This window comes from Homarus americanus, unplaced genomic scaffold (genome assembly GCF_018991925.1).
Source record: "Homarus americanus isolate GMGI-L3 unplaced genomic scaffold, GMGI_Hamer_2.0 scaffold54347, whole genome shotgun sequence".
Taxonomy (NCBI): domain Eukaryota; kingdom Metazoa; phylum Arthropoda; class Malacostraca; order Decapoda; family Nephropidae; genus Homarus; species Homarus americanus.
Genome location: NW_024715291.1, coordinates 384,770 through 400,000, shown reverse-complemented (window position 1 = coordinate 400,000; position 15,231 = coordinate 384,770). Strand labels below are relative to the sequence as shown.

The 15,231-nt window shown below is 40.5% G+C and overlaps 1 protein-coding gene across 3 annotated transcripts in view; it reads right to left on the bottom strand.

Moving 5' to 3' along the window:
• LOC121857335 overlaps positions 1–15,231 on the bottom strand; it is a 118,900-nt gene that overhangs the window by 84,592 nt on the left and 19,077 nt on the right. For 2 of the 3 annotated variants that reach the window (XM_042353347.1, XM_042353360.1), the window contains exons 4-8: positions 14,267–14,432; positions 13,461–13,531; positions 11,241–11,474; positions 7,860–8,028; positions 116–321 (exon numbers count right to left, since the gene is read on the bottom strand). In XM_042353347.1, the coding sequence (XP_042209281.1) occupies positions 116–321; positions 7,860–8,028; positions 11,241–11,474; positions 13,461–13,531; positions 14,267–14,432 (846 nt within the window). The remainder of the gene's footprint in view (positions 1–115; positions 322–7,859; positions 8,029–11,240; positions 11,475–13,460; positions 13,532–14,266; positions 14,433–15,231) is intronic. The other variant, XM_042353355.1, reaches the window with a different exon arrangement.

Genomic DNA, 15,231 nt, shown 5'->3' with positions numbered 1-15,231 from the left:
TATCATAATCATTATCATTATTTGTATAGCGTCATAAATAGTGTTATCTTATCTGTTATCAGCATCTCTTAATCACTAGGACAAGTTACCTCAGGAGCCTTGATCCAACACGTACCTGCAGGTGGTCATCGGCGTGAGTGTCGAAGTGTAGGATAGTAACATTGACCACGTATCCTTCAGGAGCTCTGATGATCCACTGGCAGGAGTCGGGGCCGTAGTGGAGGTGTCCCTGGGTGCGCCACTGTCCATCCTGGAGGTTATGGAAGGGATAGGCTACCAGGCCCCGCGGGGACCCTAACTCCTGAATCTCGGGATCACACGCTGTAGCAGGAGAAGAGAGGGCGGGAGGAGGAAGAGGGAACGGGAGGAGGAAGGGAGGGGGAGAAGAAGAGGAGGACAGAAGAAGGGGAGGAAGGAATATAGTTAGAATCAAAAGCTTTAATTGACTACCAACAGTCAAAGTGATTCTACCTCTGTTTACCAATGACGTCATTCGTTAAAATCAGAGCATTCACACACACGCAGACAAACACACACACAATACCAGAATATATATATATCTCTCAACCTCAGCAGCGGGGATTAAACTACAGCCTCGTAATTATTATATTAGTACCACCATTATTAAACTCATCTGTATATAAAACGGAGAAAGAAGCCAAATATTATATTTATTCAAGATCTATAAAAAAGAAAAGTTTAAAACCAAAGTGGTGGTGAGTGGAGGAGGTGGGCACTGGGCCATCCTTCACCTGGTTTCTTCCCTCATTAACAACTTGCCAGTCTTATGCCAGGTGTTTACAGGTGTTTACTTTTTAGTTTTATTTACCCACTTGCATTGTTGTTTTCCCCTGACGTGTACAGTAATTACTTCATACATCAACACGCCTGTAACCCTTTTTTCACTTCACCTTTTTTAGTTTTGTTTTACTCGTTTTAACTCTTGTTTTAACTCTCCTACATTCTGGAGAAGACAAGGTTTAAAAGTAATCTTGATAACTTACACAAGAATGAGCTCCTCTGATTGGCTGACAGGTAGGTGTAGGGTGACAAAGGTCGATTTTTTTCATCAACAGTCTTAGAAATTTCATAAAGATTAATTGAATATGACTAGAATATATTTTAACTCATTCATAACTCAGGGGTAAAGGTAATAAACTGAATCACATCCATTCATCCATCCATCCATTCATCCATCCATCCATTCATTCATTCATCCATTCATCTCTCTCTCTCTCTCTCTCTCTCTCTCTGGGGTAACTTCCAATGATATACTCCTACACTCTTATCTGCTCTTATCTCTCGGTCAGGAGTTCAATCAATCTCAGGCTGGGTGTATCCATCTCTCTCTCCCCCACCCTCCCTCCCTCCCTCCCTCTCCCTCCCTCTCTCCATCCCTCTCCCTCCCTCCCTCCCTCCAGCCTTCACATTTCCTCCTGCTCCTCCTAGTCATCCATCATGTGATCCACCTATCCTTATCCATTCACGTGTCAGTTTATCTACTCTCCTTTCGATCATTTCCTTTCCTCCAGCTCTATATTTTTTGCGGCCTCCATCTTCTCTTCCATAATCTCTCCTTATGACATATGAAGAGAAAGTTACAAGGGAATTAAAAGGGAATTAATTATCTCTTTATTCGTACTAGATTTATTAAGATAACTTTCTATTTCTCTCCCTCATTTAAAGTCTCCAGGTAGTTATATTTCCCAGCTGGTGACCAAGTGTTCATCTTTTGTTTATATGCCAGCTGTTCTTCCCATCGAGAGAGAGTGTATGTTATTATTTCACTTTTTGTATCTATATGTAAATTCTTAATCTAACGGGATATATTTTGTGCGTTATATTTTCTTATTTGTCTATGTAATTTTCTCATCACTGGGCTTGTTTATGGTAAGGGTGCGGAGGGTAATATTTAATTTTATCTATGTAATTATCTTTCTACGTAAGCCTTCCCGGGTGTGACTGGCTGTTTTGTCACCCTAATTTGGTTTCCTAATGCAGTAATTTAGCCCTAATTTGTACCTAGTCACCAAGCAAATCTTCCTTCGTAGTTTTTATTCTTCCCGGCGTTTATTAAGTACATCTAGTGTTCCCTCATAAAAAAAAACTAATATTCAACTTTAATTAAAATCATGAAAAATTTAATCTTTAGTCTGAACAAATCTTAAGTTGATATTTTCTCGTAACTGTAGCCAAGTGAATGTATTTAGTTAAGGTAAAATTTAAGGGTAATTATGCATTAAATACCTATCTAAATCTACATAATATACCTCATTTGTTATTCCTTTCAACAGAACGAAACAGACAACAAGACAGCAAAGACGGACCAAACGTGTAGAAGCACCAACAAACTCCTCAGAAATAGCTAGAAGAATATCCATCCGTCAGATCAGGAAAAAAGGCGAATGCTGGGTTGAATAAATGGAGTCGAAAAAAAAAACTTAATCTCATATGAATATTCAAGGTAGGTATTCAATTAGCCTCAGGTATCCTATATCACTCAGGTGTCTTGGTATTACCTGCTAAATTTGTTTGGTCACTTAGGACAATGTGAGGTTGGTCATTTTTTTTTAGAAGGGGGGGGGGGAATTTTCATAATAACTTGGGAAGAGCTAGTATGTATGTATGTATGTATGTATGTATGTATGTATGTATGTATGTATTTTATGTAATTTTGATAGATTCTGAGTATATTTATATGTATTTTCATCATTTTACAATCTATACATCTTTGAAGAGTCTATATACAAGTATACTACAGAATTTATGAATCATGTAGAATCTATGCATCGTCACAAAGTCTATTTACATTTATATTATCTATGTATTTTATGTCATGTATTAATCTTTATATAACCTATGTGTCATGTCGATCTTAAGTGACATGAATAGGTGAACAATTTATTCTTTTGTTAAATTTATCTGATGCTGTTTTGTTATTGTTGTTGTTGTACGTTAAGCTGTTTTTGTTATGTTGTATGCTGATGTTGTTGTTGTTGTGGTTTAACCCTTACTGTTATTCTCAATTCTCGTTGTAGTTGTTACTTTTGTTATTGTCGTTGTTATTTATTGCTTTTACTGTGTTTGTTTTATGTTCTGGTAAAAAAAAAATGAAAGAAAAGGAAATAAGGTGGGTTTACGTTCCATCTAAACTGTCCCATAGCCAGCCAGCCAGTCAGCCAACCAGACATACAGACATACAAACAGAGGACTAACCACCTAGCAGTACCCACCTTAAGACATCGACCAATAAATATTTATACCAGCGGTCATCCAAACATTTGTATAGGTAACATAATACGTGGGAGTTCGGATCCCCTTAACACACTTTGATCCTATTAACAAAAGGATCTAAAAAAAACAAAACAAAAAAGCATCGTGCCACCTTTAAATCTCTTATAATTATCGTCGAACATCTTTTTTTTTGTATTTTTTTTAACAGTAGAACAGTGGCCTACAGTGTGTGTGTGTGGGTATTTTAAATTGCAAAGTGTATGTAGATTGAGAGACAGCAGCGCGAGTAACAGTATATCACCGTAATTCTATTCTTTATTAGGTTCATTAAAAACTCTTCTCTTATATTCTGGCGTGACGTAATTCACAAAAAAAGAATGAATAAAAAAATAAACAAAAATGCATATTCTGTGTTGAGCTGATAAATATAATTGAACTTCTTCGTTATCAATATTTACAGTAATATATTTTCGAGTAATATTTACAAATTGCAAAATATTAATCTTATGATAATTAAAATCGGATTTTTTTTGTTTGTATTTTCACGAATAGAAATATAGGTACAGTTACAGGTATAGTTAGGTGTAGTTATAACCATTTGGTGATATAAAGGGATGTTGCTGTAAGCCATCACCACCGTGGGTACACAATGATGAAGGGGGGGGAGAATATGACTCGTGAAATTTCGAGAGAGGAAACACATATGAGGTTACACGGGAAAAATGTAGCCTTGGGTATTTTTGTTCTTTTAATTCCCGAATGTAAAAGTAAGGATACGGAAGCTACGGTATTTGTTTTCTTTATGCTGTTATGTGAAATAAGTTACTGTATAGGGAGGGAACTGGCTTTTCATACACTCGATATGATGCTTTAAACACTATGCAAATTTACAGAAAATGAAAAATGGGAAATATTAAAAAAATGAAGAAGGGTATTTACTTACAGCTGAATAAATTATGTGTTAAAGTATAAATGGATAAGGATGTGGAAAGCAGATCTAGATTATGTGGTTATGTTGACGCTCATTAGGGTGGTGACTATACAAACTATAAACGCCTGAACCAAAACACAGAACAAAATATAAATGCCTGAATTCAAATAGAGAACAAACTATAAACGCCTGAATTCAAACGGAACACAAACTATAAACGCCTGAATCAAAACAGAGAACAAAATATAAACCTCTGAATCAAAACACAGAACAATTATAAACGCCTGAATTCAAACAGAGAACAAACTATAGACGCCTCAATCAAAACAGAGACCCAATATAAATTCAAACAGAGAACAAACTATAGACGCCTGAATCAAAACAGAGACCCAATATAAATACACGAATCAAAACGGAATGAGATACTCTTCCAGCTTCCTTCTTCTTACTTATAGTACCTCCCCTCCCTCCCTCCCTCCTTCCCTCTTACTATCCACGACTTGCCTCTCCTCTCCTTTCCTTCCCTTCCCACGATCAACGCCTCCCCTTCCTCTTAACACCGCCTTCTCCCCACTTTTCCATCCATCTTAAAACACCTCTTACTCTCCCTCCTGAGGACCCACACTCTCCCTTCCTTTCCCGTGCTTTTTACTCTCCCTACGCTTCCTTCTCTGAACCTTTTTCCCGTTTCTAATCCTCTTAGCACCTTCCTACGCATCTCTCTCTCTCTCTCTCTCTCTCTCTCTCTCTCTCTCTCTCTCCCCACTTTTCCCTCCCTCTCCAATCCTCTTACTACCTCCCTACGCCTCTCACTCCCTCTCCAACTCTTGAGAGGGACATTAACATCTCTAGGGTTGAGGAAACGATAACTGAGTAATCCAAGCGACCGTGACACAGTTGAGACGCCCCTGGGAGATCACCTGTTGATGATAATGACTTGTCTTACACCTGCCTTCGCTAATGAGCTAAACCACACCTGTCCTTACTAATGGCTTGTCCTACACCTGCCCTCGCTCGTGATCTACCCAACACCTGTCCTCACTAATGACTTGCCTCACACCTGTCTTCACTTATGACTTGTCCTACACCTGCCCTCACTAATGACTTGGCCTACACCTGCCCTCACTAATGACTTGGCCTACACCTGTCTTTACTAATGACTTGGCCTCATTAACCTGCCCCTCACTAATAACTTATCCTACACCTGCTCTGGTGAATGACCAGTCCTACACCTGTCCTCACTAGGTAAAGTATCCCCAAGACAACGTTACAACATCACAGCGATAAGATTGAAATTCCAATTAATTAACAATTGAATTTGTCCTCTAATTCCAGTTGGTTAATGTTCCAATATCGTGTGACTTTACCCTTGAACTATCTTTACATCTTGACATGATAAATCAACTTTGAAAACTGACCACGACAGCCCTGTTTGCCCTCGTAAAACAGATGGACTCCATGTCACTAAAATACACAAAGTCAGAGGAAAATCGGGTAGTATGAAATCTGAGAAAAATCGGATAACATACCAGAGAAAAATCGGGCAGTATGAAATCTGAGAAAAATCGGATAACATACCATAGAAAAATCGGGCATTATGAAAATCTGGGAAAAATCGGGGTGAATAAAAAAAAGAGTTGGTCATTGGTCTTCTTGAGGAGGGTGCCGCCGGTCAGGTTATCTCCCTACTCCGATATCCTGACGAAGTGGTGTGAGTCACTGGTGTGGTAGTGGTGGTGGTAGTGATGGGGGTCGTGGTGGTCGTGGTGGTAGTGATGGTGGTCGTGGTGGTAGTGATGGTGGTAGTGGTGGTAGTAATGGTGGTAGTCAGGTGTAATATAAACTAACTCACCACTCTTAGGTTTACGGTTAACCTTCGCAATATCGGATTAACTTTTGTAAGCTCTGTACATTATTGAGAGGATTGTGTTATTGAGAATATCCGCTATTGAGAAGTCTGTTATGGAGAGCGTTTACACACACACACACACACGACGTTAAATAAATGCCGCTTCACCCAGCATAAGGCATCAATATACGAATGAAATCTCAGAACAACGTTGACGCCATTTTAGTTGTTAGATTTGTGTTTTTATTGGCGTTAAGAAGAATACCTACGTAATCAAATTCCCCCATCGAGTCTCAGTACGGTTGTGACGTCATGTTTGTGTTGTGGCTTAAGTGAAGGTAGCAAGATACGTCATCATTATGGCAGGAGAAAAATTTAATTTACGAATGAGTGAGAATCTTGGAAGAAGGTCGTGGCCTTGTCTTCCCCCTGCTGTTGACGTCATCACCAAGGCCACCAGCACACACAACAACCCCGCCCCGACCCGCCCCGGCCCGGCCCGCTCCACCCCACCCCGACCCGCTCCACCCTACCCCGCCCAGCCCTGCCGCGCCTCGCTCCGCTTCAGATAAATCCACGATTTCATTGGTCACGCCAGTCAAGGGATTGTTTGTGTAAAATTGATTTTATATTATTTTATAAAATGTATGTAGGAATAATGTTGCCATACAAAAACCACGTCTCCGTGTTTCATTGGTGTACTGTATGTAAGAACCATCAAGCATCGTTGTACCATTTATGAACAAGAATACTACAACAGTCTATAATATTAACAGTTGACTCTCACGCTACTAAGGTCTGTGTAGGAATAGTTTATCATTACTACACAAACAACACCGACATTAGACGACACATAACCTACTGTCACTGGATCCAAACTCTCCAATCAGATTACCGCCCAAATACCTGAGGGTTGGCGACCACAGTCCTCCACTCTCTAAACATTCACGGGCTGTTTTAACCAATCCTCTAATATTTTGCATCTGTTTGGGGGTCCTAGTTTTTTTTTTTTAATTTCATTCATCCATCTCAATTTCGTTGCTTTCCCTTGGACCTCCTACCCTCAACTTTGGCCATTAATATTTCATTACTGGGACGTGGTCTGACCCGCAATCTTCATCCACCCTGGATAAATGAACTCAGGTAACAATAAGAAGAGTTAATCGAAATTTGGCCGACCATCTCTCTTATGTCGCAGGTTTGGTTAGGTTAGGTTAAGTGAGTCAAACTACATGCGTGTTTACATGCCGAGTTAATGGAAAATATTTAACGTACAAACTTTTAAGAATTTTTTCCTTGCGATGGAATTTTTCTTCCTTCCTCCCCCACCCATTCTTGGTTTACCTGAACAGACAGTTCTATAAGATATACTCGTAAGAATATTCGTATTAAATATTACATAACACCCCCCAAACCATTCCACCGCCCACCCACACCCACACCGATATAAAAGAAACTGATGGATCCTCTGTGTGGGTGTGTGTGTGTGTGTGTGTGTGTGTGTGCTGAACGTCTTTTGTTTCTACATGAACGACACATTTATAACGACACATTCTTGTGAAATGAGCCACGTTCAGCCTTGTATATTTATGTGTGTGTGTGTGTGTGTGTGTGTGTGTGTACGTCGACTTGAATATGTGTTGTGTTTTTATTATTCGCTTTTGTAATTTGTTCAGTGTGCATATATATACACATCATAAACATCGTCTCTCTCTCTCTCTCTCTCTCTCTCTCTCTCTCTCTCTCTCTCTCTCTCTCTCTCTCAAATTTACGAGCTTAGCATCCTCCTCTTTACCTTTCTTTCTTTCTTTCTTTCTTTCTTTCTTCTCTCCACGAGCAACTTACCTCTCATGATGTAGGAGACGTCGATGAGGAACCCAGAACCTCTCTCATTGGCCTGGGCGACGAAGGTGATCACGAGGGGCTTGGATGACTGGAAGCTGTGACGTGGTATTTCAGCTCCACCATACTGTAGCAGCGCCTTGGCTCGTCCATCTGGCGACACCTGCCACAACTGCCAGAATTAAAGGTACACTCATTTTTTTTTCTTTGTATCCACCAATCTTCACCCGTATGTGTGTATCCATCACTTGTCATCCATTCCAGTTCATCCGTCAGTCCCTAACCCATAACGTCTGGGGAAGGAGTGGTAGTTTTATTACACATCAAAATTCAGTCACTAATTTTTTCCTCATTACTCACCACCCCACAAATCACCCGTCATACTTCATCCATCAGCCTTCACCCATGACCCGTCGCCTTCCACACCTGGGCGAGACAAGGTAATATACATCAACCTTCACCTGTCAGTTTATAGCACCCCGTTCAGACCACCCACCAGTCTTATAACGTCATAGGTCACCTTCCCCTCCACACCTCCCACACCTGACAACCTCCAACCCTAAATAAACAAAGAAACAAAATAAGAAAATCGGCCAATATGTTTTCTAGGTTTTTCATCTATTGACTCGGGAAGTTTAGGAAAAATACTGAAGCTTTAACTAAAATTTGTTTTACCCAGATACTTTATAGATTTCCAGACCAATACACTAAGGACCGAAGTGTCTATATGGGTCTAATTAATTTGTGTAATAATCTACCTGTAATAATAATCTATCTGTGTAATTAATTATCTACCTGTGTTGCGATAATCTACCTGTATAATAATAATCTACCTAGTTGCATTATACACAAGTAATGAACAATAATTATGGAATTATCTCGTAGCTTTATTTTACGTACACAAAAAAACATACGCACAAAAACTAAACACACACACACACACACACACACACACACACACACACACAAATAGTTTCATAAAATCAAGTAAATAATAAAATATGTCCATCTGTTTTATATTTCACTTCTGTTAATTTCTCAACTTTGAAGAGCAGTTCCCTGAGTCTTCTTCACCTTTTTTTTTTACTGACAAATAATAGCAATCAATATACTCGGTGGAAGGTAAGCTGCTGTTGTTATCACCCATTCAGCTCCTATTATAATTAAAGCGTTCTGAAAGTTGCGTGTGTGTGTGTGTGTGTGTGTGTGCGTGTGTGTGTGCGTGTGTGTGTGTGTGTGTGTGTGTGTGTGTGTGGTTGGTCCATTCGTTCTTATCTTACTATATGTATTGTGAGTCTTTGGTCTTTGTTTATTTAGAGCTTATTTTGTCTCCTTCCATGTGCTTACGAAACGTACAGGTAAATATTGATGATTACTGAAAGTTAATACCTGTGCTTAGGATGAGAGAGAGAGAGAGAGAGAGAGAGAGAGAGAAACATCAATATCAAGCGTCCTAAAGTTTCCACATGTTTTGAAAATAAGGTAATAAGTGCCCCCCTCCCCCATCTCCCGTGAGAGGTAAGAGCGTTAGGTGAGACAGTCAGTCAGAGGAAAAACAACCGATCAAATCTTGGATACTTCTCGAAATTTCCCTTGATAGATGTCAGCGCCATCTGTGGGTGAGGAGAGTCACTAAAGCCGCTCTCTATTGTTTGATATTATGAGAAGAAGAAGAAGAAGGAACAAGGAAGACGAAGGAAAAAGGAAGGAAGAAGAAGAAGAAAGAGACGTAACAGACACTAACGCAAAAGAAGAGACGCATACACCTGTAGAGTAAAGAAAAAAGAAGACATATTACTGAAGAATGAAGAGAATAATGAGAAAGAGAAGAGGAGATAATGAAAAAAAAAGAATATGAAGGAAGAATATATGGAAAATAAATAGATAAGACATACTGTGATATTATTACATTAACGGTATTAAATGCAACAGAAAAAGAGTATTTGTGTATGTAAAGATGAATAGAACACACACACACACACCCACCCTCTCTCTCTCTCTCTCTTATCTCCCTCTCTCGCTCTCTCTCTCTCGCTTACATCCCCTCTCTCTTGCTTCCTTCATTCTAATACGTGGGAATATGAGAATATTAAGAACATAATAAAGGAGCTCTGTTGTCATTTTGTGAGGGAAGAGAAAGTGGGTCAGACCAAGCTGCTGCTGTGTGTGTGTGTGTGTGTGTGTGTGTGTGTGTGTGTGTTTTGGAGGATATGAAGTGTACCTTGTTGCATCCTGACTTCATAACACAGGACAGTATTTACAATATATTTAGACATGAACGGAAGGAATTCGACCAGGGGATTTGTATACTGAAATGATACAGGTCAGATATTATAGGTATATAACTCAGGTGTGTGACTCAGGTGGGTCACTCAGATGTGTGACTCAGGTGTGTGACTCAGGTGTTGTGGTGCGAGTCAGGCCAACACTTCGTAGGTATGTTTGTGTTATGAGTTTATACCCCGTAATAAAATGAGAGGGAACATTAATACCATCAGTGTTGTGTTAGACGTGGGTAGACAGGGAGGAAGATAACTAGTTGGTGTTGTCGACAGTGAATATAATATGAACTGTATCTCTCTCTCATGTCAACACGTGTGCTTTTTAAGGGTCATAATGGGGACCTCAGGGTCGTCATGTCACCCAATTTACCCCATTACCAAATATCACTTACGAGATACAAATACAATTTCTCAACCAAACGACGGCATATTTCGTCATGTTATAGGTTTAATCCAAATTTAACATGAACAGTATGTATTTTGATCATATAATACAGTAGAGAGGATGTATTAACGCATTGCTGGTTTATCTTAGTGATTATTAAAACTAAATATATGAGCATTAACAGATTGATGGCTGCTTACTGCACAAGAGAGTATGACGGTGTACCCTCTCGCCAGTACTTGCGTCTCCTTACCGCCCCACACAGTAAACAGCACATAGGAGCCAATGGCGCTGTGTTTGGTCATCTGTATTAAAACTATAAATATACAAGACAGGTGTTCAGAGATAGTGGATGATTGCTTATTTTCCATTGTAAGTCTGGCTACTAATGCGAGGTTCCTTTAGTTCATTACGGTAGTTTTTTCTACGACAGAAACAAGAAGAGATTTGCCACATTTCACAAAATACCCCAGTCACTGTACCAGGTGGAAATGTAGTAGCCGATTGTACATTTACTTTAAACCATTAATCTCTCTCTTAAACTTTGTTTTTATTTGTTCCTCTCCTCGATGTTGTAATAATATTCTCAATATGTTGGAGCGAAGAATTGGTTCATCCTCCTCCTGCCATATCGTCCTCCATGCTCTTGCTAACACACTCCTACATGTACTCTCCATCGCCTCCTACACGCTACCCCAACTCTCCCCTGACACTCACCTTCAGGACGTCCTTGGTGCCAGTGTTGAAACGGAGAACATCAAGCTTGACTATGTTGCGAGTGTCGACGGCGATTCTCCAGGTGCAGTTGGCCCAGAGCGGGTATTGAGCCAGGGGCAGCCATGTCATGGTGGGCTGCTCAGCAGGGCCGCCCTTGGGCACTACCCTCTTGTCCCCCGCGTCAGGCTTCGCCATCTGGTACTGCTGCTTCTCCTGACGTGGCCCTGGCAGCACCTGCGGCGGTGGAAATGTTTAGTTTGCGCAATGATCTAACTTCACCATCATCATCATCAATGTTTTACAGCCATTTTCCACACTTGCGTGGGTTAGCCTTATTACCTGATGGCGTGCCGTCCTCGTTACCATAAAGACCCATACAAAACACTGAGTAATACGTACGAATATGTCACAAGGTAGCTAACATATAACTCACTAATCAACTAAACATAAGTCACATTAATCACTCATTAAATAACACTGCCACTCAGGTGAAAGAACTTGGCTAACAACAAAACGATAACTAAACTGTCTAACTGCCCAAGATAACCAAAAGACAATAATTCACGTTTACGATATTGAAATGTTATCGTTCTGGTGTTGGTTAAAGCTGATGTTTGTAACAGTGTTGGTTAAGCTTTTGTTATATTATATTTGCTAGGTTTGTTTACCTACGTTTGGTAATCCTAATCCTCCATGCCGGTATTATAACACTTCTTTAATGCTGAACCTTCACTCGGAGTATGAAGAGGCCATGTCCCCACCACACAGTTTCTCTCTTTACTGACGGAGTTTTGTCAATATCAGTTGCTAATTACAAGGAAGTGACCCCTGGTAGCTGTTACCAGAGGTGATATATATAAATATATATCAAGATGTTCAAATGATCATTTCTCGGTGTCGACGGTGTTAGGTGGCGCCACCAGAGAGCAGCGATGGACCTTACAACACTAGTAATGACGTCATCCCGGTCCAACCAATTAGCAAATGGCTTGTTGTAGATCAATCAGAGGGTCAGTGACAAACGATGTTGTCGCCTGTATCCGAACACTGTGGTTGTCTTGTTTAAAATTATAATAATATTTTACAGATACAAATGTATTTAAATTGAACCTGGAGTTACTGTATAACTACATTAAGTTTGAAATGACTTCTAAAGCCGCTGTTGGAGCTGTTCTCGTTATCGTTATATGAAGCTAAACAATATCGAGTGAATATATTCGAAGATATGGACAGTAGCGTGAACACTGCAGACGGTATTTTGGTCTCAGAACTTAGCTGATCTCCCCCCTCCCCACCTGTCCCTGTGTAGATCAGTACCCGTAACCTGACTGGCCATTACGTCACAGTTACTGAGAAATTGGCTATTGTTGGCAACTCGCGGGTGGGTCGTTGTGAAGTTACCTCAGTTCCTTTGCAATTAAACTAAGGAACTCTACCACGATCTGTGCCTTTATAAAGCAATTTTCCGCCATCTAAATAAATTTTGATTATTCAATTACTGTAAGGTCTTGACGAGGATGTTGGTCTGTGTCTGAAGCTTTGTTTATAGATAAAAACCCGGCACACACGCTTGATGATGACTTAATGTGACGTTCACCAGAGTTTTTCATTTTTGTCACCAAAGGGAAGACCTTGGGCAAACTATAACGGTGTCCTGTGAGTGGTTCTTAACTGTTGAATAAAGTAGTTATGTTCGGCTACACACAGATGCAGGGTTGAGCAGCATACAGGAACCGAGTCTTCATTCACAAGAAGCCTAAGTAACCCCAGTAAATATTATAAATGAATCTTAACCCCTTTGGCCATGACGACTTAATCCTATGACCATGATGACTTAATGGTTTATATGATCGTACTCATGGGGTTAAAAAATAGTACTCAAGAGGTTAAATCATCGTTCTCAAGAGGTTAAATCATCGTACTCAAGAGGTTAAATCATCGTACTCAAGGGGTTAAAATCTAGAAGAAAAAACGTTGCCAGAGGTAAAAAAAACTGTGATTATGTATCCTGTAATACTATAACACAACATTAGTAAACATTAATCACCCGTGGAAAATGTTATTGGCAATTTTTAACACGACCTGAAAATGGTTAGCTCCAACACTCAAAATATCAGTTCTTGTGGTTCACGGTCATAGAGAAAAGAGGAATATGAAAAACGAAAAACCAAGCCAGGAAGATAAAAACAGGATCCATCTTTTTTCTTAGCTAATACTCACGCCGTGGAGATTAGGAGTAGGAAGTGCTATCAGGTGTTCCTCCGCTACTGTCACGCCTCCCTCCATACAAGCTGAGAACCAACATCACATCATTAGCATATTGTTACAACACTTACCATCGGGTTTGTGGGATTTTGTCCATTAGGAAGTTATATATTTGGAGTTTATGTTATAATTTTATCACTTAAATGGTTTTCATTATAATACAAGACGTCTCACTTCTCAGAGAGGATAGTTAGCATGTGAAGAAGACACGCTGACATACTTACTCTGAATTTCTTCGTGATAGAGAATCCCCGAGGTGAACTAGCCTGTATAGTCATCAGGTTTATATAGATTTCTAGAATAGGATTGGACGCTTATAAAATGATTTCCTGTATAGATTTCTGGCATTACACTCACACACACACACACACACACACACACACACCTTGTAAAGGTTAATTGTCGAAATAAAAGTTGATTGATATATTCCGCAAAAACTAATTCGACAATTAGTAGATGTCAGTTTTTTAATACTGTTAATATGCTGTGTGTGTGTGTGTGTGTGTGTGTGTGTATAGATTTGTACGTGAGTGTGCGTGCGGTGTATGTATGTGTGTGTGTGTGTGTGTGTGTGTGTGTGTATGTTTGTACGTGTGTGTGTGTGTGTGTGTGTGTGTGTATGTTTGTACGTGTGTGTGTGTGTGTGTGTGGTATGTATGTGTGCATGTATGTTTGTATGTATGTATTTACAGTGCATGAACGAGGACGGAACACACACACACACACACACACACACAACAAAGTCAACCACCAACACCCACCTTTCGGATCATAACCATAGGCCAAGTGGAACCCATAATAGGTGGTGTACTCGTCGCTAATGAAGTCGATCACCAGGGTATCGTCAGGAGAGGTGACAAGCCAACTAGAGGTCAGGTCGCCCGATACACGTAGCAGCTGTTCCGTTCTCTCCTCGCTGCTGTAGATCTGTGTAGAAAAGAGGCAAGAGGAGATGGAGGAGAGTGTTACTTACTGAATACGTTGGAGGAGAGTGTTACTTACTGAATACGTTGGAGGAGAGTGTTACTTACTGAATACGTTGGAGGAGAGTGTTACTTACTGAATACGTTTTATGAAGATTAATTTTTTTTTTGGGGGGGGAGTTAAGGGAATGGTGTGTGTAAGTCTATGGAAGAAGAGGAGTGTTGGAGGTGTGTTGTAGGTGATGGATGGGAGGAATGTTGGAGGTGAGGGAGGGAAAGTGTGGTGGAGGTGATGGATGGGAGGAATGCTGGAGGTGAGGAAGGAGAGAGGTGGTGGGGGTGAGGTATGGGCCCCACACACTCCACCATCGTCAACCCACACACCCCACCACCGCCCTCAACCCACACACCCCACCTCCCTCAACCCACACACCCTACCATCCTCAACCCCACACCCCACTACTACCCACACACCCCACCACTCAACCACACACCCCACCACAACCCACACCCCACCACCCCAACCCACACCCCACCACAACCCACACACCCCACCACCCTCAACCCACACACCCCACTACCCTCAACCCACACCGCAGTGATAAACACCCTCCTCTCAGTGACTTAAGAGATATTCCTGGACAACGATTACTAAGCTTACAAGACTCTCAAAAGACTCCTGTACCCTCATGTGTGTAAAGAAAAGACCAAGTTTCGTAGTCTTATCTTAATTAAATTTGCATAATACATAGTTTCAGGGAAAATGTTATTAGCAGACTAGTGGTAATTTTGCAGAAATTTGT